General features: G+C 37.1%; 1 protein-coding gene across 1 annotated transcript in view; it reads left to right on the forward strand.

Moving 5' to 3' along the window:
* The window catches only part of POLA1 (DNA polymerase alpha 1, catalytic subunit), a 321,815-nt gene that overhangs the window by 29,061 nt on the left and 264,876 nt on the right, over positions 1-27,878 (forward strand). Inside the window, exons 12-26 of the mRNA XM_081115420.1 lie at positions 560-676; positions 1,876-1,950; positions 2,880-3,018; positions 4,004-4,158; positions 5,193-5,277; positions 5,767-5,828; positions 7,510-7,599; positions 9,955-10,071; positions 13,694-13,869; positions 16,125-16,254; positions 16,736-16,855; positions 17,890-17,989; positions 19,258-19,382; positions 24,283-24,432; positions 24,819-24,941. Of these exons, the coding sequence (XP_080971546.1) occupies positions 560-676; positions 1,876-1,950; positions 2,880-3,018; positions 4,004-4,158; positions 5,193-5,277; positions 5,767-5,828; positions 7,510-7,599; positions 9,955-10,071; positions 13,694-13,869; positions 16,125-16,254; positions 16,736-16,855; positions 17,890-17,989; positions 19,258-19,382; positions 24,283-24,432; positions 24,819-24,941 (1,764 nt within the window). The remainder of the gene's footprint in view (positions 1-559; positions 677-1,875; positions 1,951-2,879; positions 3,019-4,003; positions 4,159-5,192; positions 5,278-5,766; positions 5,829-7,509; positions 7,600-9,954; positions 10,072-13,693; positions 13,870-16,124; positions 16,255-16,735; positions 16,856-17,889; positions 17,990-19,257; positions 19,383-24,282; positions 24,433-24,818; positions 24,942-27,878) is intronic.

The raw sequence follows: 27,878 nt of genomic DNA on the forward strand, positions 1-27,878 counted from the left end.
CAACTTGTTGGAGTGTGAAAGAGTTTAACATTGTCTGAGTTTTAGTATGTGATGCTGTCTTTCCCCCAACTTCTCATTTCCATAGTAATGACAGCTGGGAGTGTATGGCTCTAAAATGTGGCATGGAGTTTGGCCCAGTTTTCATGCTTTTGTTGTATAGGCAACAGTATCATTTCATCCACAGCCATTTAACAGGGTCAGTTCCATTTGCTTCTCCTTTTTTATTGGGACTTAACATCCACTCTCTCCTCCCCATCTGAGTTGAACTGTGAATATTCTTGGTCAGTATTTACAACAATTATCCCATTTTGTAGGATCGATCAATTGATCAACTTTATCTCTGGTTTGCTTTTATGATGCCATTGGGAGGAATTGGGCATTGGGTTTAGGACATTTTGGGGTGTGTTTACATAATTGAACTCACTTGTAAGACTGTTCTGTTACATGTTTAAATGGAGGAAGATGAAAATTGATTTAGATTTGGGTTTTTGATGGTTGAAATATTTATTTACAGATACTCTTTTTTCCCCCCTCCCCTTTCCTCTCCATGGGAGAGCAGAAAATTGATCTAAACACAGGGAAAGAAACAGGAACTCCAGTTACAATGAAGGATGTTTATAGTGAATTTGATGAGAAAATAGCAACAAAATATAAAATTATGAAGTTCAAGTCCAAGGTTTGTATTTGGTGATAAATTTTCCAGCTTTAATTATTAGTTGATTGTTGTTTTCTGATTTAGCAAATAGTTGTTGCATATCTTATTTGTGCAAACTGCCCTCTGTGTGGCTGTAATTCATTAAATAGGAATTTCATAGTTAGCAATGTAAAACCTTGTTGGATTTGTAAAAATTTTTACTTCTCTTTATACTGCTTATAAAATAATCACTAATTTGCATAGAAAGAGCACTCATAGCAAAGTAATTGCTTCCAATAATTAAAGCATATCTTGTGATCTTATTCCCAAATGGAGAAGAACTGGTTCTGATCTTGTTTGTGTTAATTATTGCCAAGTCGTCTTAGAAGGTTAAGTGAGGTTTTATCTTTAAAAATTAGGGACTGTGATGCTATTCTGATACAATAAAACCTTCTGCTCCTGTGATACATATTGATCAACTGTGAGATATTGACTTTGTGAGATATTGATGCCTTTGGCCATCATCATGGGGGCTGTAACTCACTCAGCATACTGGCTATTAACATACTGGCTATTAACAGTAATTGCAATAAAGGGAGGGTTGAGTTGCTGAAGATATGGCTAATGGTCTTAACTATTTGAGCTTTGAATTATGGCTGATGGATCAAGTCTCTAAAATTCTAAAAGCAGTGTGGTGTAATGGTGAAGAGCATAGGTGCTGGGCAATACACCTTGTGCTTCTAAGTCCTAGCCTTACTGTTTCCTAAGTCCAGGGTCGTCACAAGAGCTATTTCAAGAGTTGCTGGAAAGGTTAACTTGATTAATTCATTTTAGGTTATTAAAACAGTACTTGGTACATAGCAGGCACTCAGTAAATATGAGCTGTAATTATAATGCTAATTATTAATTTTTCTAGCAAGATGGGGTTGCTTAATATTAAAGAGTAGCAGATTTTTAATGCATTAAAATTACAAAATTTTTTAATGTTTATTGACCTTGAATGCAAATATTTCAAGTTCTGTAATGTCTAAGAGAAGTCTTTTTAGCATTTAGTGATTGGGTGTTTTGGTCTTAGTTGAAAGGGGAAACAGGTGCCGCATTGGCTTTATTAACCTCCGTGTTCCATAAGGATGTTAGATTCCTAATGATTAAATGCAGGGACATGCATTGTGTATGTAATGCTTGTCAAGTTATTTTGTGAAGGTTTTGTCTAAATGATTTTAAAATATTTGCTTACCCAGATAGTAGAAAAGAACTATGCTTTTGAGATACCTGATGTTCCAGAAAAATCTGAATACTTGGAAGTTAGATACTCGGTAAGTCAAACAAAGAAAATTACTGGGTTTTGGTTGAAAATGACACTGTTCTATTTTTGAAATTTCAATTGGCTTTCAATTAGTATTGGCAGAGCTCCTCAAGCCCACAGTTCATGGAGGTGGACTCATAGTAATGAATAATTAAATTAAAATGGAAAAAAATTTAAATACATAGACTACAAATTGTACTGCTTTTCTCTGCATCTTTAAATAAATAAATTGAAACTGCAGAACTGATTGTTAAGTGGAACAAATGCCACATGATGGAGTTTACCATCATTACTCTGTTGAAGTGTTCCTTCTGAGCAGTGAAAAGGTGAGAGATGAGAGCGTCAGTACTGTTACTATAGTGCTGCTCTTGTTCCCAGGACAGGTAAGGTCATGGTTATGGGCTATTAATTAATTAACTGGACCTTAACCTCTTTTTACTTTTGATATAGTGATCCCACATGTTAGAAAAGGGAAACTTTTAAGAAATGTTTCTGACAGTGGTGATGAAATGTACCATGGAAGCATTTTGAATGAGTCCCATTCTCTTGCTTTTATTCCCCTAATGCAGTCGTACTATTTGGCTGTTTTTTTTTTATTGTTTTTTTTTTTTTTTTTTTTTTTTTTTTTTTTTTTTTTTTTTTTATCAGTAAGGCATGTATGATTCTGGACAGAAATCCTCTTTTGGGCAGCTTCTTGGCCTATTTTTCTTCTAATGGATGTCATCAAGATGCATTATTTTGTCATTGTGAATTGTTTTTGTTTCCTGCTGTGAATTGTTTTGGATTTCATTTGTGGCAAATTACATTCCATATATATAAAAGGAGTTTCTTCTGGTACTTCGTAGAGAGGCTTTTGTTTATTTCAAATATAGACTTTGGAAAATGTGAAGTAATAGTTTTAAACAAAAAAGATTTTTTTTTCTTTTTTGCCTTTTTCAGTCTGAAATGCCACAGCTTCCTCAGGATTTGAAAGGAGAAACTTTTTCTCATGTATTTGGGACTAACACATCCAGCTTGGAACTGTTCTTGATGAACAGAAAGATCAAAGGACCTTGCTGGCTTGAAGTTAAAAATCCACGTAAGGAAAATTTTACTTTCAGAATGCTAAGTAAATTGCTGATAGATGCGGTTTTTAAAAGGGAAGTTAGGGAATTGGTCCGTTTATTTCATTGTGCCCACTTTCTTTTTTATGTATATTTCCTCAAGGTTTTCCTTGAGTGAGGACAGGGAATATGTTTAGAATAATTTTATCATTGTAATGCCTGTCAGTGTAATCAGAGAGAGGCCTTAGTTAGCCCAGGTGGCAGTTGGTCGCATCCCTCATTGGGCTGCTGTCAGTGTGGACTTCCAGCCTGGCTGATGTGGCCCACTTCTTCTCCCTAGTTAACTGCTAACCTCTGAAGGAGGGCGCGTACCACTGTCCAGAGTGGATAGTGCTTAGTCTCTTATCTGATGTTTTTCGGTATTTGCATCTGTGATACTCTGTTTTGTCTTCACAAATCTCTTAAAAATGTTTTGTGATTTCTCCAAGGCAGTGGTTTTTATTTTATTTTTTTAAAATTCATTTTTATTGATTTCAGAGTGGAAAGGAGAGGGAAAGAGAGATAGAAACATCAATGATGAGAGGGAGTCATTGATCGGCTGCTTCCTGCACACCCCCCCCACCAGGGATGGAGCCCACAACCCAGGCATGTCCCCTGACTGGGAATCGAATTGTGACCTCCTGGTTCATAGGTTGATGCTCAACCACTGAACCATGCTGGCTGGGCACGTTTCTGTTGTTTTTTTTTTTAAACCTATTTTGGGTCCTGGAAAATCTGATGGAGGCTGTAGACCTATTTCCCAGGCAGACGAACATATGTGTACACACACACACACACACACACACACACACACGGATTTGCATACAATCCAATAGTGTGGTTTATTGTTACTTAAATGTTATAAGACATTGTTATTAAAGATGGGATTGAAGAGTTTCTCAGTTAATCACAGATGTCTTAATTGTATTTTTTTATTTTTCCGTAAATGGCTTTTGCTGTGTTGTATTTGTTCTCTTTTAGAGCTCTTAAATCAGCCAATCAGCTGGTGTAAAGTTGAGGCAGTGGCTTTGAAACCAGACCTGGTGAATGTAATTAAGGATGTTGGTCCTCCCCCTCTTGTGGTGATGTCTTTCAGCATGAAGACAATACAAAATGCAAAGACACATGGAAATGAGGTAAAAAAAAAATAGGACAGATTTTGTATGTATGCCTTAGATGCAAATACTTGCCTGAACTTATATAGCTTTTCTGCAAGGGAAAGTTGTTCTTTTTGAAGGGCAAAGAATACTAATTCACTACCAAACTCTTTTAAAAGACTTAAATTGATGACTTATTTCTTTTTGGGTTTTAAAATTTTGTATTTTGGAGAACTTTAAATAGACATACAATAATTTAATGAACTCCCATATACCAATCAATTATATTTCAGCAATTAGCAAGATTTTGTCACACCCCCTCCTTTTTTCCTCCTGAAGTAGTTTAAGGCTAATCTCTGACATTTGTGTCATTGCATCTCTCAAAGCATGCATACTTTCCTATATAATACCATTAATCACCTAAAAACATTAACAGTGATTCTTTGATATCATCTAAAATATCCAGTCCATAGTCACATGACTCCTTTTCTCCAAAATGTCTTTTTGTGTTGGTTTATTTGAATCAGGATTCATACAAGAGTCACAGGTGGTGTTTAATTTTTATGTCTCTTGAATCTCTTTTAAACAGGAGCAGCTCCCCCAACCCCTTACAGTTTTTTTCCCCCCAGTGATTTTTGACTTAATGAAGAATAACTGTTGGTTGTCTCATAGAACACCCCATTTTCTGTTTTTGTTTGGATTTATTCCTCTATACCAGAGGTTGGCAAACTATGACCTGTGGGCCAAATCCAGCCTACCACTTGCTTTTGTAAATAAAGTTTCTTGGAATATAGCAATTTCATTCATTTACATATTATCTGAAGATGCTTTTGCACTACAGAGGCGGAGTTAGTAGCCATGCCAGAGACCATAAGCCCTGCGAAGCCTACAGTATTTTCTATCTGGCTCTTTATAGGAAAAGCATGCAACCCCTGCTTTCCTAATAAAATGTTTAAAGCATTCATTCATATGTACTAAAATCTTTATATTTTAATATTCTTGGTGGTTTTGTTGAGAATGCAGAATACATAGTAGGTGTTTGATAAGTGATTTATTTTCCTCCTTTTTTGCAGATTATTGCTGTGGCAGCTTTGGTTCATCATAGCTTTGCATTAGATAAAGCACCGCCACAGCCTCCCTTCCAGTCACACTTCTGTGGTATGTATTTTTAAAGCTGGTTTACTAATGGCTTGATTTTAGTTTTTCTTTTTTCTTTTTCTCCAACTGTTGGATCACTAACTTGTTTTTTAAAATGTTTTCAAAAGTAGTGAGTGTTTTATTGGATTGGTTGCCTCTTATTCAGCTGGTTTATTTTGTTCTAAGAGAAGTCAGGAGGCAGTTTGATATCTTTTTCTGTTCCAATGGTTATTCTGTTGGGATGGAGTTTTTTTTCCTGGTTCAAACTTATGCTTTAACTACTTTCTTTTCATGGTGTCATTCTACCAACCCATCACAAAAGCCTGTTTGTTTTGGCTATTCTTTTGAGGTCCAACAACATGACCAATGGAAATTCTTGATTCTCTTTACTCTTTAGAGATTGGAGGAAATTTATATTTAAGACAGTTTCCATTTGGAAACACTCAGTGTATGTATACTTGAAATTGGCTAAGATGTGTGTTGAATCTTTATTTTTCGTCATTTTTACAGTTGTGTCTAAACCAAAGGACTGTATTTTTCCATATGCTTTTAGTGAAGAAATAAAGAAAAAGGTAAAGGAAATTATTTATTTCTTTTAAATATGAAGCATTTATTTGTTTAGATTGAAGAAAGGAGGATGGTGTGGATTAGTAGAAACAGGCTATTTTATGTTAATCGATTGTATCTATTCTTGGTACATCGTACTGTGACATTGACCCATTAAAATGTATTAGAAATGTAAAACTAAAAACATTGTTTAGCAATGTTTAAATGTTTCACCACCTGAAAATAGTGGAATTCTACAGTGTATGAGGTTCAAACCTTCCTTTAGATAGCTTAATAGGAAGCTTTTCCAAAACTGTATGATCAGGTGATTACTGTTTTGGGAAATTGTAGGGCAGAGTGCTACACTTCCCCTTCACCTTCCCCTGTTCAGCTTAAAGGAAGTCCAGTGTAGTTGGGAACACTACACTGTTAAAGGGGACAAGTATGAGAATGGTTGATGTGGGCTTGTCCCAATAGATCAGTGATTTCTAAACTCCCAGTATACTCCATTAAGAAGTTTACTCCCACTATACCCATGGGTCCTTAACAAAATGGGTGGGGGTGGATTGAGGAATTGGATAATGTAGTAAGTTTTTCACAAAAAGTAAATGTCCTTGAGCCCTAGCTGGTTTGGCTCAGTGGATAGAGCGTTGGCCTGCAGACTGAAGGGTCCCAGGTTCAATTCCGGTCAAGGGCACATGCCCGGGTTGTGGGCTCGATCGCTAGAAGGGGGTATGCAGGAGGCAGTGATCAATGATTCTCTCATTATTGATGTTTCTATCTCTCCTCCCTTCCTCTCTGAAATCAATAAAAATATATATTTTTAAAAAGTAAATGTATTTGATGTAAAAGATTTCTTTTTGAGAGCATATGTTGTTTCTTTTATGAAATGATGGTGTTGGTAAATTTATAGGTTTTTTTTTAATGTTCTCACTTGACAAAATTAAAAGTTAGCAACCTATCAGGTTCTACTTATTTTAAGTTGGCTTGAGAAGTCCAGTACCCTGGTGGTACTGTTAGACCAGGCTGTTATTTGTGAAGTGCCCTGAATTACCTATCCAAGTAGAAATAACCACGAAAATTCATTCCATTAGAGTCAAACTGATATTTTTTTAGTCAAACTAGGTATAGAAAACATACAGCCTTCAGCTTTCATTTTAGGAGAGTCTTAATAAATGGATCTTTTGAAACTTGATTTATGGTTAGTAATCCAAGTGGAAGCCTTTTGTGTGAAGATAAGTTTTATTTATATTTAAGACACTTGTAATTCTTAAATGAAGGTTTGCGTTTAGTCTAGTTTCTTATTTATACGTTCTTACACCACTATTTGATATTAGTTTATACAGTCCTTGGAACTTCTTTGTATGGTAAATACATAAACAGTGAAGTCTAAGAAAGTTGGTACTCTGATTCATGTGCTATAAAATGTGTCCAGATGACAAGTGTGTCCCTGTGGAGGGACATCTCTGCACTTGATAATGCTCAACACTTAAAATTTTTTTTTCATTCACACTCTTATTACCAGTATAAGCTCCTCAGAGACTTTATGCAATTAAGGCAAAACCTATAATCAGGAATTTTATTGCTGCATTTAGTTTTGAGCTGGGTCGTTTGTTTTAACCCTAAGAAATCTTACCCTACCTGAGCAAGGAAGCAAGATATAGTACTTGAGAGTAAAGACTGACTGGTTTGTTTTTTATCTAACAGAAAGTGAAGGTTGAGATTGCTGCAACTGAGAGAACACTGCTAGGGTTTTTCCTTGCAAAGGTTCACAAAATTGATCCTGATATCATTGTGGTAAGTAGTTGTTTGATCATTTCATGGGGAAGCTCTTCATTCCTTAGTTATTTTAGTTTGATTTGATTGGCATTTTTTTTTTTGAGCAGCAAAGAATCATTTCAGAGTGAAAGAACCCTATAGATTGGAGGGAATTGCTGTACTTGCTGCTAACAGGGGGAATATCGCAGCCCACTACAAGATAGTATTTTTCCTGTAATAGAAAGGCAACTTATGAATTATTACAGAAGTTTATGCTAATCCGGTTGCACTTAGAGACCACCAGCCTGTAAGTTAATAAACTTGGGTCAACTGTTGGTATCTCCAGAATTTTGGCATAGTGGTCCAGCTGTATAGCAACCACAGGAGTTAATTCACTTGGTTTGGTGCCAATCCCCGAAGTGTAAGTATTTGAAGTTTATGAGCTCAGTGGACCTCTTTGATATATTTCTTTGAGAGCTCATGGCCAGGGATCATTTTTTCTCTTGATGACTGGGTATGCTCCCCTGAGGTAGCAAGAGGTAATAAGTCATTGAGTTATCTTTGCCCCAATTCTTTTCCTTAATTTTTTTTAACGTTCAGTGTTCATTTTTTATTGGTTTCAGGTGTACAGCTAAGTAGTTAGACAATCAAATACTTTGCATAGTGTCCCCCTTGATAGTTCCCGTACCCACCTGGCACCATACATAGTTATTACAGTATTATTGGCTATATTTCCTACACTTTACTTACATCCCCGTGACGATTTTGTAACTACTACCAATATGTACTTCTTAATCCCTTCAACTTCTTTCACTCAGTTGCCCAACCCTCTCCCCTCTGGCAGCCACCAGTTTGCTCTCTGTGTTTATGTGTCTCTTTCAAGTTTGCTTGTTTGTTAATTTTGTTCTTTAGATTCCACATGTAAGTGAAAGCATATGTTATTTGTCTTTTTCTCACTGGCTTATTTCACTGAGCATAATACCCTCTTGGTCCATCCACGCTGTCACATTTGCCCCAATTCTTAAGAATCATAAAGCAACATTTTATTTTATGTTTCTTCTGACCTTCCTTAGTTTGTTGGCTCCTTGATAGGAGTCCTTCCTTTCGTCTTTTTTTCTGAATTTGGGAGGGAAGTAGCATATAAATGCTTATATTTTAAATGTGCTATTGGTAATATGATTACATGGAAGGAAGCCCTGCAAACATGTTCACCATATATTTCTTTGCATTCATTTTTGCTCTTGGACACCTTTCCTGACAAGGTGTAGCCAAAGTACCGAGAGTCTATAGGTTGTTACCAGGGTCTCTCCACCCACTTCCCTTATGGTGTTTAGGACCCATCTTGAAAGTGTCAGGAAGATTCTGTTCACAGTGCCTTACTGTGCTTCTCTGGCTTAGCACTAGACCTCACTCAGTCTTCACTGGTAGTCTCTCTCTTGGGCCCCAAGAGATGCCATGGTGCCTAGGGTAGCTGGGCTGCTGTAGGGTATTAGAGTCAAGTCTGTGACTGAGAAATCCAAACTGATGTTAAGAGAGAATCCCGACATGAGTTTGAGTCCCTAATTCCAGGCATGATAATTTGGAAATGAGACATCCTCACATCCTTTGGGTGTCTTAATAGACAAAATTGCTATAAGTATATAGCAGTATATATTTTTAATTAAAATTAATAACTAATCTATTTATTGATCTGATTTATCTTAAAATTCATCTAGTTTTTTAATAAGTATAGGCAGTGAACCATATTATTCACATGGTGGAAATTATCACTGTAGACATGGAAATTTGGTTACATTTTTGAGATATTCTTTATTTGCTATAGTATTGTGTCCTTGTTTTTTTTTTTTTTTACAAGTTTCTTATTTGAACTATTGAGTGGTATTTACTGTGTTGCACATTGCTTAAGAGTCTAAATCAGTAGTGTTTGAACTCAGTTCTTCAGGAAGAAACTAGATGCAGTTCCTGAGCTTTCTAGAAGTCTGTGTAAATGCTATACAACACAAACAACTTCTTGATTTTTAAAAAAGTAAAATGGAATTGTTTGAATATAGCTTTTACTGATCATGTAAAAAGTGTGGACATTAAAATTTGCCCTTGCCTCCGAGACTGTGAGGCATGAGCTGCAAATTAAAAGACATTATCTGAACCTCGCATCAATTAGGATGAGATAAAGTTTATTTCAGCAATCTGCTTAGCAGCCTTGTGAATGTCAAGGCTAATGAATGCTGCTGATGAATAAGTTCCTGAAGAAGAAAGGATCTCAACCGGAGGTAAGCTCATGATGCCTTCAATTAGAGACCAGAAAAAGAAAGGGCAAAGAAATTCTATGCATATGAAGATAAATCCTCTAATTTGCATTTGATATGTTATTGGCTGTCTTCTTTTTCTGCCTAGGGTCATAATATTTATGGATTTGAACTAGAAGTGTTACTGCAGAGAATTAATGTGTGCAAAGTTCCTCACTGGTCCAAGATAGGTCGACTGAAGCGATCCAATATGCCAAAGCTTGGGGTAATAATAATTTTCAAAATCTTGCTTTTTTAATTTGACTTTTTATATGCTTTGACTAGGAATTGGCTGTCTTGTGGCATGACATTTTAACTTTGGCACTACACATCTTTTCCTTTGAATCTAGCATTTTATTGGTAAAAGCCACTGCCTAGTTCTTTATTTTCTTTTTTTTTTAATTAAAACTTTATTGTTCAGATTACAGTTGTTCCTCTTTTTTCCCCCCCATAGCTCCCCTCCACCCGGTTCCCACCCCACCCTCTGCCCTTACCCCTCCCACACTGTCCTCATCCATAGGTGTACGATTTTTGTCCAGTCTCTTCCTGCACCCCCCACAACCCTTTCCCCCCTGAGAATAGTCAGTCCAATCCCTTTCTATGCCCCTGATTCTATTATATTCACCAGTTTATTCTGTTCATCAGATTATTTATTCACTTGATTTTTAGATTCACTTGTTGATAGATGTGTATTTGTTGTTCATAATTTGTATCTTTACCTTTTTCTTCTTCTTCCTCTTCTTAAAGGATACCGTTCAGCATTTCATATAAGACTGGTTTGGTGGTGGTGAACTCCTTTAGCTTTTTCTTATCTGTGAAGCTCTTTATCTGACCTTCAATTCTGAATGTTAGCTTTGTTGGATAAAGTAATCTTGGTTGTAGGTTCTTGGTATTCATCACTTTGAGTATTTCTTGCCACTCCCTTCTGGCCTGCATAGTTTCTGTTGAGAAATCAGCTGACAGTCGTATGGGTATTCCCTTGTAGGTAACTGACTTTTTTTCCTCTTGCTGCTTTTAAGATTCTCTCTTTGTCTTTTGCCCTTGGCATTTTAATTATGATGTGTCTTGGTGTGGTCCTCTTTGGATTCCTTTTGTTTGGGGTTTTCTGCACTTCCTGTACTTGTAAGTCTATTTCTTTGACCAGGTAGGGGAAGTTTTCTGTCATTATTTCTTCAAATAGGTTTTCAATATTTTGCTCTCTCTCTTCTTCTGGCACCACCATAATTCGGATGTTGGTACGCTTGAAGTTGTCTCAGAGGCTCCTTACACTATCTTCACATTTTTGGATTCTTTTTTCTTTTTGTTTTTCCGGTTGGGTGTTTTTTGCTTCTTCGTATTTCAAATCTTTGACTTGATTCTTACGATCCTCTAGTCTGCTGTTGGAACTCTGTATAATATTCTTTATTTCAGTCAGTGTCTGCTTAATTTCCAGTTGGTCCTTTTTCATATCCTCGAGGGTATCACTAGATTTCTTGAGGGTCTCACTAAATTTATTGTGGTTTCTAGAAAATTCTTGAAAAACCTTATAAGTGTGGTTTTGAACTCTATATCCAGTAGTTTGCTTTCCTCCATTTCTGTCATTTGTGACCTGTTTCTTTGTCTCTGCATTTTTTGTGCTTCCCTGTGTTGGTAGAGTGGCTTTGTGTGCTAGGTGTCCTATAGAGCCCAGTGGCTCAGCCTCCCCAATTACCTGAGGTGGACACTCTTGGTGCACCCCTTTGTGGGCTTTGTGCACAGTCTTGTTGTAGTTAAGCCTTAATTGTTGTAGGTATCACTGGAAGGAATTGACCTCCAGGCCAATTGGCAGTGAGAATCAGCTGTGTCTACAGTGGGAGAACTTCTGTGCTGGAGACACCCTTCTGGGGCAAGACTTGCTTCAGTGGGGTTTTGGTGCTCACTGAGTCTGCCCCCTGAGTGTGTCCCTTATGGATCTGAGGAGTTGTAATCTGGATGGTCCCACTCTGACCACTGGGTACACTGGCTCTTGGATCTCTAAGGAGGTGCTAATTTAGCCTCTGCCTGAGACTACCCAGCAGGAGCTATGGAGAGATCTGCAGATTCCTCTTCTTTGTTTGGGGTTTGGAGGTGCCCAGATGAGGCCCAGTTGTGAAGCAATGCAAGCTGCTGTGGGGCCTTGGTCCTTCTTTTAGAAGTTCTGGGTCTCTCTGACCCAGCTGCAGTTTGTTAGGTAATTTTCAGATTGCAAAGGGCCAGGCCTTTCATATGCAAAAGCCTCTGTGCACAGCTTGGGTGGGGCGGGGTCTCAGGGAATCAACAGGGCGGAGCAAGCAGCTAGGGCTGCTCCTCAGTCCTACCCTAAGAGGACCCGGGTCTCAGTGTCTCGGTAATCGCTGCAGGTACCTCTGAGAGAAAGTCGCCCTCGAGTTCCGACCGATGCCAGACAGTCCAGTTTCTCCAGTATGAGTCTGGGTCCCCAGAGACTCGCCTGGAACTGGAGTTCAGAGCAGTCGGGAGCTTGAGACTCCCTCCCGATTGAAAAAGACAACCTCGTCCTCAGTTGCCAGCCCTTTCCACGTATGCCTCCGTACCTCTGCACTTCTGCACCTCCTCTGAGTCTCGGTGTGTTTTTCTCTTCTAGTTGTAGAATTTCCACTCAGCCAGCCTTCCTGTGGTTCTGGATGATGTCCGTTTTATCTTTTAGTTGTATTTTTTTCCCCACTGCCTAGTTATTTAAATTAGCTGTTAGACTCTGGAGACAGCACATATATGTTACCTCCACGTCAGCTGTACCAAAGCACTAGCCTACTGTAGAGCAGAGTTTCAGGGTTCAGAATTCATTGAGTGTGATTATTCAGGGAGGCGATGGGAAGGAAGGATGAGAGGGAGCTAACACTGAATGTATGAGACGGCAATGGGCTAAGTGCCTGCTGTAAAGAACTTGTTCAAAATCATAGGCCTATCTGATTCTTTTAAGCCCATGCACTTTCATTCTACCTGCTTGCTTCACTTAGATCAGTGGTTCTCAACCTTCTGGCCCTTTAAATACAGTTCCTCATGTTGTGACCCAACCATAAAATTATTCTCGTTGCTACTTCATAACTGTAATGTTGCTACTGTTATAAATCGTAATGTAAATATCTGATATGCAGGATGGTCTTAGGCGACCCCTGTGAAAGGGTTGTTCGACCGCCAAAGGGGTCGCGACCCACAGGTTGAGATCTGCTGACTTAGATAGATGTTGGTGTTTTGTATGATGTGCCTTTGTTTCCTAAACTTGATACTGCTCAATGCTTGAAATCTTATTTTACTTAAAGTCTCCAAATAAAATGGGCATGTTGTCTCATCAGAGAACTTAGAAATCTGTACCTTTTATAATGCTCTTCAGAGGATTGGAATTGGAGCCACTGCTCTTGCTTTTTTTCCTTATTCATATCTTTGAGGTAATAGAGAGGTTATTAACAATTCATCAGAACACTTGCCTAAATTAACTCGTTACCCTCTTCAAGGTTTTCTTTATATAGCATTTTTTTGGTGAGGTTTACCCTGACAACCCCATTTAAGATTCAGCTTCCCCAAATACGTTGTTTCCTCACCCTGCTCTACTTTTTCTCTTTTCCATATACTTGTTACCCCTAAAACTACAATTTCTTGTTTTATGATACCTATTTTTTATTGTATATTTCAAATGAGATCAGGACTCTTTTCTCTTTTGCTCACTGCTATATCTGAGTACCTAGAAAAGTGTTGTTCAATTAATGACTGGATGAATGGAAGAATGAGAGTTTCATTATTGGAATTTTTGGGCTACCCTCAAATAAGTTAGCACAAAATGTTCTCTCTCAGTGCCTGCTTTTCCATGCTGTTTACTTTTTGTCTTTCCCTTGTAGGGCAGGAGTGGATTTGGTGAAAGAAATGCTACCTGTGGCCGAATGATCTGTGATGTGGAAATTTCGGCAAAAGAATTAATTCGTTGTAAAAGCTACCATTTGTCTGAACTTGTTCAACAGATTCTGAAAACGGAAAGGGTTGTAATCCCTGTGGAAAATATACGAAATATGTACAGGTATGATCTTGGATGCTTCAGAATTGGATTTGTCTTGAAATTAGCAAAAGAAAGACACCAGTACCATTCTTAGGAGCGTGTGGTGCTATGGAGAGGAACATTGTCTTCATGTCAACACTACCATCTCTGTTACTTCAATAATAATTTGAACCATTTTGCCTTTTGAATTATTCTACTTTGATCAGTTCATCTCTATCTCCCTCACTGAACACCATCTTGATGTTTCCTAAGAGCAGTTTGGAAATTAATGTGATATTTATGTTTTCATTCTTAATTCATTAATTCATGAATTAGTGTAAATATTTTAGAAATATAAAAACTGAGAAATCATTAAGTTATTTAGAGAGATTGCTCGATTATTTCTTCCAGCTTTATTGAAGTAAAATTGACATAAAATGTGTATATTTAAGGTATGCAACTTGATGTTTGATATACATATACAGTATGAAATAATCATCACATTCAAGCTAATTAGCTTATCACCTTAAAATTTTTTTGTGTGGTAAGACCATTTAAGATTTAACCTCAGCAAATTTTAAGTATATGATACAATATTGTTAACTGTAATCACATTGCTGTACATTAGATTTCCAGAGCTTATTCATTTTGTCTAACTGGAACTTTGTGCTTGATTATTTCTTAAATAAGGTTTCTTCTACCCCTCTGGCCACTTGTTTTCTGCCCATTCTTCCTGAGCCCTTGGACTGCTTCCCTTTCTGACTGTGCTTCTTTTCCAGGTGATCTCATCAAGTCTCAGAGAGTTCAATACCATGTGGGTACTGATGCCTCCCACTGACATTTCTTCAGCTTAGACTTTCCCCTGAAGTCCAGACTCATGTAGTCACCTGCCTGTTCTACTTAGTGTCTATTATGAACCTCCAACTTAACTTGAGCTCCTGATCCTTTCCCCTAGGTTCCTCTTGTAGTCTTTCCTTTAGTAATGGTAACTCTTTACTTTTCCGGTGCTGCTGGAAACTTAAGTTGTCCTCAGCCCCAAACCTCTGAGGTAGTCATGATTCTTATCTCTGACATGCACATTCAGTCTTTCAGGAAATCCTGACAGCTCTATCTTCAAAATATGTCTAGATCTGATCACTTCTTTTCCATTCCATTGGGCTCACCCTGGTCCAAACTACCAACCTCTTTCCTCTGGATGACTAGGTCTTATATTAGCCTTCTCACTGGCCTACTTGGTTTTGCTCTTGACCCCTTGCTTTCTATTCTCAACCCCAGAACTAGATTATCCTGCTAAAGTTAAGTCAGATATGGCACTCTGCTCAGAATCTTCCAGTGGCTTTCTGTTTCATTCAGAGTAAAAACCAAAGTCCTTATGTTGACTTACAAGGTCCTATGTCAGTGGTTCTCAACCTTCTGGACCTTTAAATACAGTTCCTCATGTTGTGACCCAACCATAAAATTATTTTCGTTGCTACTTCCTAACTGTAATGTTGCTACTGTTATGAATCGTAATGTAAATATCTGATATGCAGGATGGTCTTAGGCGACCCCTGTGAAAGGGTTGTTCGACCGCCAAAGGGGTCGCGACCCACAGGTTGAGAACCGCTGTCCTATGTACTGTGTCTCTCTGCCATTAACTCTGCCCTTGTCTTCTGTTCCCTCCATCTTTCTCTCTGTTCCAGCCATTGGTCTCCATCCTGGTCCTAGAACTACCATATTTACACTTAACTCGGGGCCTTTGAATGTGCTGTTCTGTCTGCCTGGAATGCTCTTCCCTCAGATACCCGGTTATTCTCAGTGAACTCTTTCCCGGTTCCCTAGCTGAAAATTCAGTCTCTGCTCCTGACACTTAATATTCCCTTTCATTTTTTTTTCTCGCTTTAACTTAGCATTACATAACATACCATACACATATTTAATTTGTTATTTATACTTTGTCTCCCCTATGAGGATACAAGCCCATTGAGGACAGGATACCTGGCACATAGTAGGCATGCGAGACATACTTATTAGATGGAATGAATGAAAGGTTTCAGGTAGTTTCCAGTTTGTAGTTAAATACAGAACTTCACTTTGTTTTTGTGGGATTTTTTGTGTTTTGAGAAGGGCATTGGGATTGATGGTATGAATGAATTCCTAGTTTTATACCGACCTTATTTTAAATTATTTTCAAAGCCAAAGTGCCGTTGCTCTTGTTACTTATACCAAAGATTTTTATAATATTTTATGAAGTTCTGATTATAGTCATTGTTTCGTTTAATTACTTGATTCTGTTTCATTCTTACTTTTCTGTACAGTGAACCTTCTCATCTGTTGTACCTGTTGGAACACACCTGGAAAGATGCCAGGTTCATTTTGCAGATCTTGTGTGAGCTAAATGTTTTTCCATTAGCATTGCAGATCACTAACATCGCTGGGAACATTATGGTAAATTTAACTTGGAGGGGGAAAAAGCATTTCCTGTTGGATTCAGTGTTTGCTTGGGGTAGTTGTTATATGATAATGAGTCTAAATGCATACTTATAAAATGAGTGACTTGTATTCTGAAAGCTGGGCTTCTTTTGTAAAATGAAGAACTGGTTGGGAGAAGGGGAGGAAAACCAGGTGCAGTATGTTGAAATTTGGGTGAACATAAGATCATCTCTAACATCTGGCTGTGTCTCATTTGTGGAATGGCCCACTAGGAAGTAAAGAAATAGCCTAAGTTGTCAGTATTTTAAGCTTTTTGTCTCCTTTTAACTATAATGCTTAAAGAAAATGCTAGGAATAATTTAGTACCTTTAAAAAATAGCCCTTGTTATGAGGAATGATTTTGAAGGAGGTGCTATGATTAAATTTACCAGGTCAAAGTTGCTCTTATTTGTTGTGATTTTGAGCTCAAATTTAAAAGAGAAATTCTGTTTAATAGTCTAGGACGCTGATGGGTGGACGAGCTGAGCGTAATGAGTTCTTGTTGCTTCATGCATTTTATGAAAACAACTATATTGTGCCTGACAAGCAGATTTTCAGGAAGCCTCAGCAAAAACTGGTGGGTCTAAAATTATATAGCATTTTGCCTTTTCTTATCACCCCCTTTTATTACCTATATAGCTTTTTTTTGCTGTGATAACATCTGCTTCCAAAATAATCCCTGTATACTGTAGAAACTGAGTCATGTTTGTTCTGTTGCGTTTGTGTGGTCATTTCCTTTTCCACTCTTCTCTGTATAGATAAAATTATGAAATAGGAAGTTCTTTGAGGGAGGCATTAGGCCTCTCTGATGCGTGACTGTACATAGAAAGTGTTTTGGCACCTTACTTAGCCCTACACAAAGCTACATGCCAGTTAAATCTTTTATTTTCTTAAACCCGTGAGCCTTTATTTTTGTGTTGCATTATACGTACTCGTGACATCAAGATCACCACAATAAGGTTTCTAAAGTGGCTTCCAAAGTTAGCTACTATTTTATTAGCACGGATAGAATTGATTCAGAATGGGAATTTAATATTAAAATGATTCAGGTATTATGTACATTATCAAAATTGGTATAGGGAATATTGACTTAGAGAAATTTGACTTCTGCTGAGCAGCATTGAATGTTGGCCATTAACAAACTACTTGGGAATAAATTTTTAGTATATGGACATACTTATTTTAAGATGTCCATATTAACGTTTAGAATAATGGTAATATCTATATGAAGTAATTTTCTATTTTTATATCATGAATATTAGAGTAATGAATTTAAGGAGACTCTTCTACAATCCCAACTTTTACATAATATCAAGAGTTATATTTCTAGTATCTATTGGTTTTAAAAAAGTGAAGTTCTTTGAATTCAGAACTATTTTAAAGTCAAATTTGCACACTTATTAGCTCAGAGAGAAAGCATTTGTTTTGGTAACTACCATGCTTGGCATTCATTTGAATTCATGAGTATGTTTCAATAACTGGTCCTACCACTAAAACTACAGAATGTGTGTTAAAACTGTATACTGCATTTGGAAAAAGAGGGAGTCATAAAACTTCTTAATTAGTTAATTAGTTGCTGGCTGGTGAAGTTACCTTTCCATTTGATATTAGGGAGATGAAGATGAAGACATTGATGGAGATGTCAATAAATACAAGAAAGGACGGAAGAAAGCAGCTTATGCTGGAGGCTTGGTATTGGACCCTAAAGTTGGTAAGGCTGAGCAGTGGGCTGGCTTGCCCTGGTGTTAAGGAAATTCTTTATGCAGAGTGAGGCTTGAGGAACTAAAAGACATGAATTATATTTTGTAGGTTTTCTAATAGGTCTCATAATAACATTATTTTATATTGGACAGCAAAATTAAAGAAAGTATAGACAGTAACCACCAAGTTGAACTTTAATAGGAGAATAGCTTTTCCCTGTTCTGAATAGTAAAGATGTTTTGTGGTACACAGAGTAGAAAGTGTCTTTTTTTAGCATCTTAATCATTTTTCAGTATACAGATGTGTGGTGTTAGGTATATTCACATTGTTGTGCAGCAATTAATGTGAATTTTATCAAGTAACTTAAACTCTGAGTAGGAGACATTTAAAATTATTAGCTGTAGTAAAACAGATCAGTAGTACAGTTGTCCTTCAGTGTTAGATCAATCTGGGCTTGAATTCTGGCTGTGGATCTTGGGCTTCCTGTTGAACCTCTGAAAACTTCAGTTTTCTCTTCTGTAAAATGGAGAGAAGAATAATATCTGTCACGCAGACATTTAAGGAATAAAAGTGATTGTTTAGTATAGTGCCCAACACAGAGTAAGATTTTAATATGTTTGCTGTTGTTATTATTGTCTTATTAATGGACATTTACTTTTATTCAGTTTCTTCTTAAGGTGAAGAAAACTCTTTGTAAGTGTCCTAGAGAAATATAGTAGCTTTCTGTTCACCCTTTGCAAGTTAAAAGGGGTGGATCGTTCCACTACTGACATGTATACATCTCTTGTGTGATTTTAGTACAGTTTGTGTACAGGTAAGTGGGCTGCTCCTTTTATTCTTTGAAGGTATGATTGTAAAAAAATATATATAACCACTCATTGTAGAGATCACTAAATATTTTTGGGGTGGAGATGGGAGGGAATGCTTGCTCAAGGGAGAATTTAACAACATTTAAAAAAAATAAATATGACACCTGTCAAAGTAATTGATATGGGGAGGTGTTTGCCTATCATAATGGTGTACGTTGGGAACTTCTGGGGAAAGGGCTGGTTGTAGCTGGATTCAAGGTGAGAGAGGACCTCTTTTGTGAACTGAGTTTTCACTCTAGTCCAAGTCATTTTTATAGCATGGTAGTAGACTCTTTTTTTCCTTTTGTCTACCTCACAGCTCTGGATAGTATATTGTTTCTAATATACTTCAGATTATAGTACTTCTAATGTGATCTTTTGACAAATCTACTTTTTGAAAAGACTTTGTAATGTGCCTTTTATATTGCAGGTTTTTATGATAAGTTCATTTTGCTTCTGGACTTCAACAGTTTATATCCTTCCATCATTCAGGAATTCAACATTTGTTTTACAACAGTGCAAAGAGTTGCTTCAGAGACACAAAAGGTTACAGAGGTTTGTGTTCAACTGGGGGGCTCTTGAAATTGAGATTAAAAGTAGTACTTAAAGAAGAGAACCAAAATATTTAGTTTTCCCTCTTAAAAGGTACATTATATCCTTTTTAGTGGTCAGAAAAAGGGGAGGGTTGTATAGGAGGAAACTCAGACTGGTTTTGTGTCTTTTTTATTTAACAGCTGTATTGCGATGTAATTCACATACCATATACAATTTAGTCATTTAAAGTCTAAATTTAATGGTTGTTAGTGTATTCACAGATTTATAACTTTCACCATAGTTAATATTAGGACATTTTCATTACTCTTCAAAGAAACCCCCTAACTTTTACTTGTAACTTCCCTTAATACCTCCACCTCTCCCACGTCTAGGCAAACACTACTCTTTCTGCTTCAATAGATTTGTGTATTTTTGACATTTCATATAAATGGAATCACATGTGACCTGTGTCTAGCTTATTTCACTTAGCATACTATTTTCAGGATTCATTCATATTGTAGCATGTATTAGTACTTCATTCCTTCTTATTGCTGAATATTTAATTGTATGGAAGTATATCACATTTTGTTTGTTTTAGAGCAGCCGTGGGCAAACTACGGCCTGCGGGGCCGAATCCGGCCCATTTGAAATGAATAAAACTAAAAAAAAAAAAAAAGACCGTACCCTTTTATGTAATGATGTTTACTTTGAATTTATATTAGTTCACACAAACACTCCATCCATGCTTTTGTTCCGGCCCTCCGGTCCAGTTTAAGAACCCATTGTGGTCCTCGAGTCAAAAAGTTTGCCCACCCCTGTTTTAGAGTCATCTCAATTTATGCAAAATGGCTGCTGGGATTTTGATAGGAATTGTATTGGATCTGTAGATCAGTTTGGGGAGTATTTTCTTAAGAATGTTAAATCTTCCATTTATTTAGGTATGTAATTTCTTTCAATGATGTTTTCTAGTTTTCAGTGTATAAGTCTTGCACTTATTAAAATTAAATTTATTCGTAAGTATTTTATCCTTTTTGATACTATTATAAATGAAATTGTTTTCTTAATTTCAAGATTTGTTCATTGCTAATATATAGAAAAATAACTGCTGCACTCATGTATTAGTTCTAATAGTTTTGTGGATTCCATAGGATTTTTTTGTATATACGATCATGTCATCTGTGAACAAAGATCATTTAATTCTTTCCTATTTGGATGCCTTATATTTCTTTTCCTTGCCTAATTCCCCTAACTAGAACCTCCAGTACAATGTCAAATAGAAGTGCAAGAGCAGACACCCATGTCTTGTTCCTGATCTTTGGTGACAGCATCTAATCTTTCATCATTAAGTATAATGTTAGCCCTAGGTTTCCCATAGATGTCCTTTACAAGGTTGAGGAAGCTCCCTTCTGTTCCTAGTTCATTCTAGTTTATTGAGTGTTTTATCACAAAAGGGTATTGTACCAACCTGCATTTCTGAGATAAGTCCCACTTGTTCTTGGCGTATAATCTTGTTTTATATGTTGCTGGATTCGATTTACTAGTATTTTGTTGAGGAGTTTTTGTCTGGATTCATAAGGGCTGTTGGTGTGTAGTCTTTTCTTAAGTTTTTGGTTTTGGTATTAGGTTAATACTGGCCTGATAGAATGGGTTGGGAAGTAATCCCTCCTTTTCTGTATTTTGGACTTGTCTGTGAGGGATTTGTGTTAATTATTTAAATATTTGCTGGAATTCACTAGTGAAAATTATCCGGTCTTAACCCCCCCTTTTTTTAAATTACTAATTCAGTCTATTGTTACAGGTCTTTTCAGATTTTCTATTTTCCCTTCAGTCAGTTTCAGTTGTTTGTGTCTTTCTAGGAATTTGTCCATTTAACGTAGGTTATCTAATTTATTGGCATAAAATTGTTTATAGTATTCTTTTAAAATCATTGCTATTTATTTAAGTTCAGTAGGGATGTTCCCTCTTTTATTTCTGATTTTTAGTAATTTGACTGTTCTTTTTTTCTTTGTCAATATAGCCAAAGTTTGTTAATTTTATTGGTCTTTTCAAAGAAGCACCTCTGGTTTCCTTGATTTTTCTGTTGCTTTTTTTATTCTCTATTTCATTCATTTCTGCTGTAATCTTTATTCTTTTATCTGCTTTCTTTGGTTTAGTTTGCCCTTTGTCTAGTGCAGCCGTGGGCAAACTACGGCCCGCTGGCCGGATCCGGCCCGTTTGAAATGAATAAAACTATAAAAAAAAAACAAAACCGTACCCTTTTATGTAATGATGTTTACTTTGAATTTATATTAGTTCACACAAACACTCCATCCATGCTTTTGTTCTGGCCCTCCGGTCCAGTTTAAGAACCCATTGTGGCCCTCGAGTCAAAAAGTTTGCCCACCCCTGGTCTAGTGTCTTAAGGTGGAAGTTCAGGTTATAGATTTCAGACTGTCTCTTGTAATATAAATATACACAGTTATAAATTTTCCTACAAGCACTGCTTTAGCTTCATCTATGAGTTTTGTTATATCACATTTACCTTTTCATAGTCAGTTCCATTTCCCCTATGTCTACCATTGATCTGACTTCTATCACCATAGAAGTGCTTGTTCTAGAATTCATGTAAATAGAGTGATACAGTATATACTCTTTTGTGTCTGGATTTTTTGTTCAACATAATGTTTTTGAGCTTCATCCAGTGGTTCTTTCCTTTATACTGCTGAGGAATTATTCCACATTTTATTCTCCTGAGATTAGCATCGGATTGACTTCAGTTTTTGGCTATTGGTAATAAAGCTGCTGTGAATATTCTTATATGGATCTTTTTGTGGATTTGTGCTTTCAGTTTTGGTGGGGTCAATACTTACGGAGTGAATTTGCTGTTTGTTGGGGAAGTATATGTTTAATTTGATAAGAACCTGTCATACTGTTTTCCTAAGCAGTTGTACCATTTTACACTCCTACCAGCTATGTATGCGAGTTGTTCCCCATCTTCATCAACACTTATTTTCAATCTTATAAATTTTGTCTATGCAAGCGTTGCCTAATGATTTTACTCACTAAATAGCCCTTTTAAAATAATCTTTTTTAAGTTCTCTCACATGGATTTTAATCTAACCAGTTCAGTCAACAGTTTTATATAGGGCTTAATAATTTATTAACTTTCAGTAGGGAAATTGGTTAGATTTGATTCTCCAGCAGTAAAAGATATAAATTAACATACTACCTTGTATGTTGTTTTTCTCTGCTTCTTTGTACATGTGGCAGATGTCTATTTGCCCTCCAGCTCCTGAACTTCCATTTCTTTTTAGTTCCATCCACATGCTTGGGAGCTGTTTCTCAGACCCTGTTCCATCTTCCCAGAAGAGAGAATCTTGTAGGCTTGCCTCGCCCTCTTGGTCCCATCAGTTGTGACCACAGGAGTGGGTTCAGAGTACAAACATGGGTGCTAAGAATGGGCCTTCCTATGGGACTAGAGGATAATTTTACAGAGAAGGTATTAGGTAGACATCCCCAAAAGGTAGTAGCTGCATTTCCTGCAACTGTGTCAGCATTGTGATAATTTTCATTATCTAGCACTCTCTCCCTATCCCGTTTTATTCGAATTTTCCATTTTGGATTTTGGATATATGATGGAATCATTTCAGAGTTAAAAGGGAACTTAGAGGTAATCTACAAAATACTATACATGTAGCAATTTATAGCTTCTCATTTTCCTGTACAGTCAGTCATTTGGTCTTCAGAACAGCTAGTGCCACACTGGTAGTGGCAGTAGAGCTGGTCGTGGATTATAAATTTCCTGACTCTAAATCCTTTCAGTTTAGTTTTTATCTGACCGCCATAGATTGGAATATATACCAAGATCTCTTTAATAGGTTTCTTACCATCTTTTGCTATATTGGAAAGCAATAAGTCCCTGCTACTATTGTAAGATTGTTCATTGGAAGATACTGATCTTTATAAAATTAGATACTTTGTAAAAGCTGGGTTATCAAGTGGCATCGACTTGACATACTTTAAGCCAAGAGGTTTATTTTTAATTCTGAATCTTTGAAAGGGCAAATTTGCCTGGCTTTTCTTTGCAGTCTATTAACGGAATTAATGGAAGTCTGAGAGAAATGGTTTAATGCTTTCCCTGCTTTTTTTGCTATAAATTATAATATAAGAAGACTACTGGTTGCTTTTCTAGAATGTTGCTATTCTTTTACTGACTGCAAAGCAATTTATAGATAAAAGGTACTACATATATTCTAAGGAATATATACAGGGTGGGAAAAAGTAGGCTTACAGTTCGTATGGAAAATAATACAGTAATTAATACAAGAATAAACTGTGTTTCTCGTACTCACTACTGTAAAACTACTTTTGACCACCCATGTATGTATTAATTTTTAGTAATGCCATGACCTATTTAAATATGCGTTCCAAATTCTTGAAAGAAATTTGCTGATTTAGTATTTAGACTTTTATTTTTGTGTCTAAAACATTTATAGTATTTGCTATGATTTTCCATAGTTTTAAAAATTTTATAGCATTTTGTTTGGTAGTAGACATGACTTAAAACAGTAGTTTCATTGCTGTTTGTTTTTTTTAATCCTAGGAATCTCTCTTACTGTTTTATTTTAAAAACAATTTCCCCAAACTGGTTTCTCCCCAATCTTGTTGAAGAAAGGAGAGGAGCATGTGTGAAAATTCACCCCTTTAAAGTTATCTACTGTATCAATGTCTAGAGGGGTGGGAGGTACTGGGCAGTATTGACTTGTTCTGCTGCAACCCTCTCAGCTCTTTCTTTACTACCCATGCATTATTGACCCTTACTGTACAATATAAGAAAGTACTTTTTCCACATGTGATCAGGGGGTAAAGCTCCCACAAAATGTTTTAGAAATTTATTTAATGAAAGTTGATTTGTCTGAAATTTCTGTTGTGTGTTCATCAGGATGAAGAACAAGAACAGATCCCCGAGCTGCCAGATCCAAGCTTAGAAATGGGCATTTTGCCCAGAGAGATCCGGAAACTGGTAGAGCGGAGGAAACAAGTCAAACAGCTAATGAAGCAGCAAGATTTAAATCCAGACCTTGTTCTTCAGGTATAACTTTTCAACTAAGAGACATCTGAGTGACAGTCTCAGCTTTTAGAAATTGATTATCTGAGAGTGATTTAAACATGATGCTGTGGGCAAATGCCTGTTCCTATTTTACATTTGTGGGTAGGAAACCATTCAAAAAACCACTAGAGTATTTTTAACCATTCAAAATGGAAGGTACTTCTATCTGCAAAGCTGTATCGGGGGAAGATCCTTCTGACTTCAGTTTTGGGGTCTCTGAGAGGACAGGTTGGATGTGTTAAGAACTCTTTTTTTTTCCCAGGGATATTGAGGGTTTCTCCCCACTGGTCACTTAGAAAGACATCTAATGTAATGCTTAAGCATTTGCCAATATTATTGTTTGTCTTTTGTTCTTGTGTGGCCTGCAGTATGACATTCGACAGAAGGCTTTGAAGCTCACAGCAAACAGTATGTACGGCTGCCTGGGATTTTGCTACAGCAGATTTTACGCCAAACCACTGGCTGCTTTGGTGACATACAAAGGAAGGGAGGTAAATAGTGTAATATCACATCTCTAAAAAGGAGAGTTTTTTTAAATCTTCTTTTGACTTTAAGAGTATTTTTAACCATACAATAATGTGGGAGAACCAGCTTGTTACCTAGTTATACAGCTTCAAGTATCCCCTTTTCAGGACAAAATTGAGAGAGATGGGCTTTTAGGTAAGGATCCATTCATCTATTAAGTGTGTGTGTGTGTGTGTGTGTGTGTGTTTATTTATTCAATGTCTACTATGTGCCAGACATTGTTCTAGGCACTGGGGCAGAGTGTCCAGCAAGATATAAAAGGTCCCTACATCCTGAGGCTCACATTCTACCATGGCAGGGGGTGTTAAGGGGCATGTGGTGGGGACTTTGATGGGGAGAGGATAGTTTGGGAAAACAGACTGTATATAAGTGAAAAATAAATACAAAAATGACTAAGAGACTGTGATAGAAGTAAATGCTGTGCAGGTAATAAAATAAGGTGGCTAAGATGGCTAGTTTAGATTGATTAGGGAAGGCTTCTTTAGCAGGTAACAAGAATGAGGCCTAAGTGACCTAAGGGAGCTAGTTTTTTTCTGGCGTGTTAGCTCAGCGTGTAGGGGAAAGGAAGAGATCAAGGAGGATGCCTTCGTTTTTGTCTTCTAGCTGGCTAGCTAGTGGACCCATTTCCTAAGATGGAGAAATCTAGGGGAGAGGGATTAAGAGTTCTGTCTTGGCTGTGTTACCTTTGACATTTATAAAGATCTCTGGGGCCGAAACTGGTTTGGCTCAGTGGATAGAGCGTCGGCCTGCGGACTGAAAGTTCCAGGTTCGATTCCAGTCAAGGGCATGTACCAGGGTTGTGGGCACTTCCCCAGTGGGAGATGTGCAGGAGGCAGCTGATCGATGTTTCTCTCTCATCGATGCTTCTAGCTCTCTATCTCTCTCCCTTCCTCTCTGTAAAAAATCAATAAAATATATTTTAAAAAAAATAGTGTAAAAAAAAAAAGATCTCTGGGCATATTAAGTAAGTAGTCAGTTGGATATAGAATTCCACCATTCCAGGAATATATCAAGACTCAAGTTATAGATTGAGAGTTATTGGCTTTATTTTATTTTTTGAATTTATTGGGATGACATTGGTTTGCAAAACCATACAGGTTTCAAGTGTACAACTCAATAAAACATGAGCTGTACACTGTATCGTGCGCCCATAGCCTCAAGCAAAGTCTTTTTCTGTCCCCATTTTTCCCCTCCTTGCCCATCACCACCTAGCCCTCACCCCCCTTTCCCTCTGGCTATCACCACACTGTTGTCTATGTCTCTGTGTTATATACACATATGTTTTTTTGTTTTTGTTTTTGCTTAATCCCTTCACTTTTCATCCAGTCTCCCAACCCCCATCCCCTCTGGCAGAGATTTATTGGCTTTAGAAAGATGGGCCAGATAACAAAGAGATTTGAGGTACTTTCACTTTCTAGAAACTATAAGCTCCATCTGCGCTAGCACTGAGTGAATGGGTTTTTCTTTATTTTCAAAAGAATAGTTACATTAAGTATTAATTCCTTTTAACTGTAGTAAACTATTGATTTCAGTCAGTGAATTTAAGACTATCAGTCTTAAGAAGGTACTTAGTTGCTATGGACAGAAGGCTTGTGTTGGGATTCTGGAATCAGAATACTCTAGAGTAGGGGTTGGAAAACTACGGCCCATGGCCCAAATCCAGCTTGCTATCTAATTTTGTAAAGTTTTATTGGATGAGCCATGTTCATTCGTTTATGTATTGTCTATGGCTGCTTTTGTGTTACATCAGCAGAATTGAGTAGTCAAGATAGAGACTTACAAGGCCCACAAAGCCAAAGATATTTACTTTCTGGCTCCTTTTTTATTTTTATTTTTTGTTAACCTCACCTGAGGATATTTTTTTCCATTGATTTTTAGAGAAAGTGGAAGGGAGGAAGGGAGGAGAGAGAGAGAGAGAAAGAGAGAGAAACATTAATGTGAGAGAGATACATCGATTGGTTGTCTCCCACACTCACCCCTATCAAACCTGCAACCTAGGTACCTGCCCTTGACCTTACCCTTGACTGGGGATTGAACCTGTGACCTTTGGGTTCACAGGCCGATGTTCTATCCTATCCATTGAGCCCTCTGGACCTTTTCAGAAAAAAAAAAGTTTGCCTACCCTGCTTCAGAGTGTAGACCTGCACTGTTCAATAGAACTTTGAGATGATAAAAATGTTCTCCATCTGCACTAAGCAATACAATAGTTGCCAGCCACAGTGGCTAGTGAGCACTTACCTTCGGCTAGTGCCACCTAGCTGAAGAACTGGATTTTGAGTTTTATTTCATTATAGTTATGATAAATTTAACTTTAAATAGCCACATGTGCCAGTGGCTGTTATGGTGGGTAGCACAGATCTAGATGGTATGAAACAAACAGGATGTTCAGGGCTGCTCTTGTGTTGACAGTCCTATATCAGAGACTTGGCTTAGGGCCCAGGGAGGAAGGGCAAAACATGTATTGGACACCAGCAACATGTGAGTTTTTGGATGCATTATTTCATTAAAACCCACAAGAATCCATTGAATACAGATAATAATGTTTCCATTTTGCAGATGAGAAAGATCAACTCAAAGAGGTGCAGCCTAATAAGTAACTATTTTGAATTGGAATCTCTATCTTCCTGACTGTAAGGCTTTTATGTCATTAGGGTTGTGTGCCCCATCTCAGGGTGTCTTTCATAACTGTGCTTCTGCTTTATATTCTACCTCTTATTCCTGGAAGATCATCTTTTTTGGTACTCATTTCAAGACACGGGTCTTTTTTACATGAGAAGATCTAAGTGTTTTAGGGGCTAGTTGAAGTGAAGGAAGGATGTTTCAATTTCTTAGGCTAAATTTATTTTAAAATTATTTAAATTTTATTTCTGTATATGTATCCAGTCACTTCTGCTAGAATATAA

This window comes from Myotis nattereri, assembly GCF_964212035.1.
Source record: "Myotis nattereri genome assembly, chromosome: X".
Classification (NCBI taxonomy): domain Eukaryota; kingdom Metazoa; phylum Chordata; class Mammalia; order Chiroptera; family Vespertilionidae; genus Myotis; species Myotis nattereri.